General features: G+C 42.0%; 1 protein-coding gene across 1 annotated transcript; it reads left to right on the forward strand.

Annotated features, from left to right (window-relative positions):
- Window positions 1–3,545: 3,545 nt before the first annotated feature.
- LOC109478873 lies at window positions 3,546–5,364 on the forward strand. The gene is made up of 2 exons (XM_019780686.1): window positions 3,546–3,989; window positions 4,148–5,364. Exons 1-2 carry the CDS (start codon window positions 3,546–3,548, stop codon window positions 4,646–4,648), a joined length of 945 nt encoding a protein of 314 aa, XP_019636245.1. The 3' UTR covers window positions 4,649–5,364.
- The last annotated feature ends 238 nt before the right edge of the window (window positions 5,365–5,602 follow it).

Consider the following 5,602-nt stretch of genomic DNA (forward strand, 5'->3'; position numbering starts at 1 on the left):
CTCACCGCTCCACGACACGATCCAACGCTCCGCAACCATTTCTCACCGCTCCACGACACGATTCCAAACACTCCGCAAAAGTTTCTCACCGCTCCACGACACGATTCCAACCGCTCCGCAACCATTTCTCACCGCGCCGAGGCAAGATTCCAACCGCTCCACACCCATTTCCCACCGCGCCAAGGCAAGATTCCAACCGTTCCGAAGCAGGATTTCTCCGCGCTCCAGGGCAGAATTTCTCGTCGCTCCAGGGCAGAATTTCTCGTCGCTCCAGGGCAGGAAGCCTCCCACCCCAGACTTGTGTACAATGGACGGTCCCCAATTCAGGGGTCATATCCCGGCATGCTTTGTGACAGTCTAAATCTTGGTTACCCAAAATCGTGGATCCCTTAGCTTAACAGTATGTTTAACGTGTACTATGATGTGTTGGCTTGTGCTAGATGCCCTGTTTAATCTAAGGGCCCCTTATTTTCCCGAGAAATTTGCGATCGAGATAAATGGCTGTGGCCCCGTGGACTGCAGATGACTAACGTAAATGTGGAGTCTCATACTCCAGTTTCGGTGTCCCATTGGATATAATGGTAAAATACGCAACTTTATGGCTGTAAATCCAACAGAAGAAACAGTCTTTCCGGAGATTATTTTTATTTCTATAGGAAACACGCGCATCATGTAAACAACAACAAAATCATTCCAATATTTAACCGGGAAGTAGCTTGTTGGGGAGAGGGGTTTTGATACTGTGTAGCATTTGACGTTATATTTCTCGTTGTTGTTGTTTTTCGTCGGAGTGAGTCGGGATAGAGTAGTAGTTTTGACCTGGCAGAGTCACGTGATATTATCGTTACGCTTTTTCAACCAATTCCCGACCATTCCGAGTAGATAATGGAGCAGTTGCAGGAATTACAACCGGCTTATCCCTATAACCTGATGTAGGTTTATAAGATTTAAAACTAATTTTCAGCAACTCATTTTCCTTGAAGATTTATGGCTTCTGATTTAGGACGATTTTTCAGAAACCTTACTTATTTTATAGCTAATTCCAGCATGCACAAGTTTAATACAATTGAAATGAAAAATCAATGACAATAGCTACATCAATTAAAATACTTTGGTATGTGTGTATAATGTCAACTCCATGCTGCTTTTTTTTTGTACGAAAAGTGATGCCATGGACACACGTTCTACTGCAGCGCCAGATCCCTTCCTTCGTCATTTTGACACTGGTGAGAAATTCGTGTGTTTTCCAATGAATGGCCCTGCAAGAAAGCATTTACATGAATTAGACTGAGTGAAATGTTTTAAAAAAACATGTGACTGATACACACTTAAAAAGATGATAACGTTGAAGAACTTTATTAGCACATTTTTGTCACACTGGGCTAAGTGCAGGTCAATTCCTCTACTCTAGCTATAGTATGTCTTCCAATTTTATTCCTTTTTTTACTCTCATAATCAAAACTCGTGCACCAGACAAAGAACTGCTCCGCCCACCCTTGGAGTTTGGTGCCATCCTCGGGCTAACGCCCTCGGACGGCACCAAACTCCTCGGGTGGGCGGAGCAGTTCTATATCAAACTACACGTAGACATAATGCCAATAACCTCTACAAAGACGTGTGGGAAAAAATTTACCTCGAAAACTGCACAGCTGCGGAGTACAAAGCACTAATTTCCAAACTTGGGCGATATCTGCAGTCCTTCCTGCAGTAAAACTCGCGCGCTCTGAGAGTCAAAGGTCACAAAGCATGCCGGGAAATGACCCCTGAATATTGGGGACCGTCCACTGTACACAAGTCTGGGGTAGGAGGCTTCCTGCCCTGGAGCGACGAGAAATTCTGCCCTGGAGCGACGAGAAATTCTGCCCTGGAGCGCGGAGAAATCCTGCTTCGGAACGGTTGGAATCTTGCCTTGGCGCGGTGGGAAATGGGTGTGGAATCTTGCCTCGGCGCGGTGAGAAATGGTTGCGGAGCGGTTGGAATCGTGGTGTGGAGCGGTGAGAAATGGTTGCGGAGCGTTTGGAATCGTGTCGTGGAGCGGTGAGAAATGGGTGTGGAACGGTGAGAAATGGGTGTGGAACGGTGAGAAATGGGTGTGGAACGGTGAGAAATAGGTGTGGAACGGTGAGAAATGGCCTGGTGAAGGCTTGTCGCGTTGTACCTATAGTCTTTCGTAAAAAACAAAAGTAACTGTCAGGCATTGACCGATAATAACCGGGCATTATTCAAATATTTGACCTACAGAACGTCTCAGCATTGAACAAAGGGATGGAAATTTCCATTGCTACGGGCGAACATCAATGTTCAATGTATGTAATGGAGTGTGCTATACATCGACCTATAGCGCAAATTACGTTTCAAACTATAAATGCAAACACATTATGTACGTATTGTAGAATCAAAACGATCCCTAAAGTGTTCAGAAATGGTATTAATACAACATTCCAACAACATTCGTACGCAGCAGTTTCACAAGTAGATTTATTGTATGGCACCTCATTGAATTTTAATAGTGCATCGTGCTTATTCGGTGACACTCAATTTGAATCATGCATCTTCTATTCATCTACATTATCTCTTCATAGCTGTATAATGATTTTCAAAAATGGACGAAAGGGTTACAAACAGACTCGTTTTAAGTGTGAATTACGCTTAAATTTAGAGGTCATGGCGTCCACTCTGCGTACACAATCACATTGGGTTCATTGACCGCGTTTACGTGTGGTTAGACAACTTGGGCACAGGGTCTCATGTTTAATTTATTCGCCACAGTACACTCGAAAACATTTCAAAAAGAATAAACACTAAAGAAACAGTTTCTCTTGTATACATGTATTTGTACATAACCAGATTGATATGTAACGAAAAGAAAGGGCTGGTCAGTTGGGTTATGATTGAATAAATGCAGCTATTTTAACATTTCTTTTCATTTTAATTTAAACTATCTATTTTAAAAGGTCTCCATTACTTGTTTTCTTTCATATTTCATCGAAGTTTTGTCACGATTCCTCACGCAATATCTATTTTAAGAAATGCCGCACCCCTGATAATCATCGGCTACGATCATGTTTGGGTCAGTTATTCGGTTAATAACCGGGCGAGGCAATTTTTTTTATCTAGGGTACTAAAAGCGTATGATTGTAATTATATCTTTGTTTTCCCTCTCATACTTATTACAGACTTGTCGAAATCGTCTTAAGTTCTCTAACATATATATTTTTTCTGAGATTTAAGTGTGTTTTGAAGTCTGAATGGCTGTTAAAAAAGGTATGTCAACCGTCTTGATTTTACAATGTCCCTACTTTTCTTCTTTTGTGTACTCGACCATGACTCACACAGTAGGTGTGTCAGGGTACTGACGCCATAGGAAGCCGTCTGCTATTTTTGACAGAACGTGCTTGTAGAAAGTGTACAAATAGGACGTCTTGTTTGGAACTCGTGCCATTTTATGCCTCAGATATATACGTCCTATCCCTGAGCTGAGTGTTCTGCTCCAGCTTGCTCAGTACTAGTATTGGAGTCCCCAAAGTGGGCAGACAGGTCTATCCATGGGAGACTGTGATTTTGGCGGAGGTGGCTGTGACAGTGGCGGAGGTGGCTGTGACAGTGGCGGAGGTGGTGGTGGAGGGAGTTGTGACAGTGGCGGAGGGTTTTCTGATAGTGGCGGAGGGGTTTTTGATTTTGGTGGGTGGAGTTCTAGTGGCGGAAGGTTCAGGACAAAGAGAACCAAGACAAGCAGAACCAGTGGAGGGAGCAGAGAACCGTTAACGTTGGACGATGACCATCCCATTACAACCTGTTTATTTTTTTCTATCATAATTCTAGTAGCTCCTGCTTTTGCTGTATTTGCCTTCATAATAGTCGTTAGTCCGTTCTTTGCTATCGGGGCCGGCCTGTGTTTGTTCCTGATTATTCTACTCTCCTACCTGGTATGTTACTGTCAAAAACAAGAAACGATTAAGAAGAACAACCGGCTGAACAAACAAACACAGGTATGGGATTCAAATATTTTGTTTCTTTAGAGTGCTAAATCTTATATTATAAAGCCTTACACAAATATCTTATATGTCTTAACTAGATTTTATCAAAAGGTTCTAATTTTCTTCTCAGTTCTTGCATTCTCGAATTAAAATTTTTCTTTTTATTTTAGGACCAGAATACCCCTTCTGAGACTGACACTACTGGCAAGATCGCAACCATTTCATCCGGGACAACACCACCACTCGGCGGGCAACCACCCCCTCCGGGACAAGACCTCCGAGCGGACAGACAATCACCCCCTCTGGCACAAGATCAACCTACGGGATCACAACCACCCCCCGGGACTGCCATATCCACCAACGGGATCACAACCACCACCTCCGGGACTACCATATCCACCAACGGGGTCACAACCACCACCTCCGGGACTGCCATATCCACCAACGGGATTACAGCCACCCCCTTCGGGACTGTCATATCCACCAACGGGATCACAACCACCCCCTCCGGGACTGTCATATCCACCAACGGGATTACAGCCACCCTCTACGGGACTGCCATATCCACCAACGGGATTACAGCCACCCCCTCCGGGACTGCCATATCCACCAACGGGATCACAACCACCCCCTCCGGGATCCATCCTACCAACCGGCGTTACTTGTTATGATATGCCTTGATGTAGAACGGGGATCCAGCAAATGGAATTATAAATGAAGCCCCGAAATTAATTCTATGTGCTGTAAAACCATAAGTTACTTGTTATTCTAATTCTTACAGTATTTTGTCAAGTATTTGTAGAACAGCCAATTAGCAACAGTTCAGTTAGCTACAGGTGAGTCACTTGACGTGTCGAAACGACATTGGCATCGGTACGTATATACAACTTCACATGTATTCTAGTATATTCATTTAAATCTATTGATTTTAATACATAAACATAACCATCAAAAACAAGAAGGCCTAGGTGTATATTTGTGCATTGATGCTAAAGACTTGCAGTTGATAAAGAATTTTGAAATTTCCTGGTACATCGTTGGATATTCATTAACATTTTATGCAATTTATTATGTAATGCTTCTTACTTTTTACTTCGCTGTTATAATATCAACTTAAATTGGTAGGTAAAAAGGAGGATACAAAAAATACAAGTTAATCACATATAAATATAGATACAAATATCAGAGTGCTGTTGCTTGCTTATAAGAAGATTATTGTACTCACCATGATATTGAATCAGAACATAAGAAATCAGCAAACGTGTCACTGGCTACTTAATCTTACATTAAAGACATGCTCTAGATATCATAGATGTTTTAAATCTTTAAGCAATAGAACCGGATCATAAACTATATAAGTCAGTATGTGAAAATATACAAAATTACATACATGCAAAATTGAATCATTCGTCCTGTCTTTATTTAACAAGAAAAAATATAGTGATAAATGATGATGTGCTACTGTCGTTTTGTTAGGAAATCTGGACAAAAACGGCAGCACTTAGAGAATATAAGAGAAGCAAGAAAGATATTTACCATGAGAATCATTGCGCAATTTTCTTAGCCTACTTTGCAGACGTTCAGGGATCGGTCGTTTGATTTATTTATTTTTTATTATTTTTTTT

The sequence above is a fragment of the Branchiostoma belcheri genome, unplaced genomic scaffold (assembly GCF_001625305.1).
Source record: "Branchiostoma belcheri isolate BF01 breed outbred unplaced genomic scaffold, Haploidv18h27 scaffold455, whole genome shotgun sequence".
In the NCBI taxonomy this organism is placed as follows: Eukaryota; Metazoa; Chordata; class Leptocardii; order Amphioxiformes; family Branchiostomatidae; genus Branchiostoma; species Branchiostoma belcheri.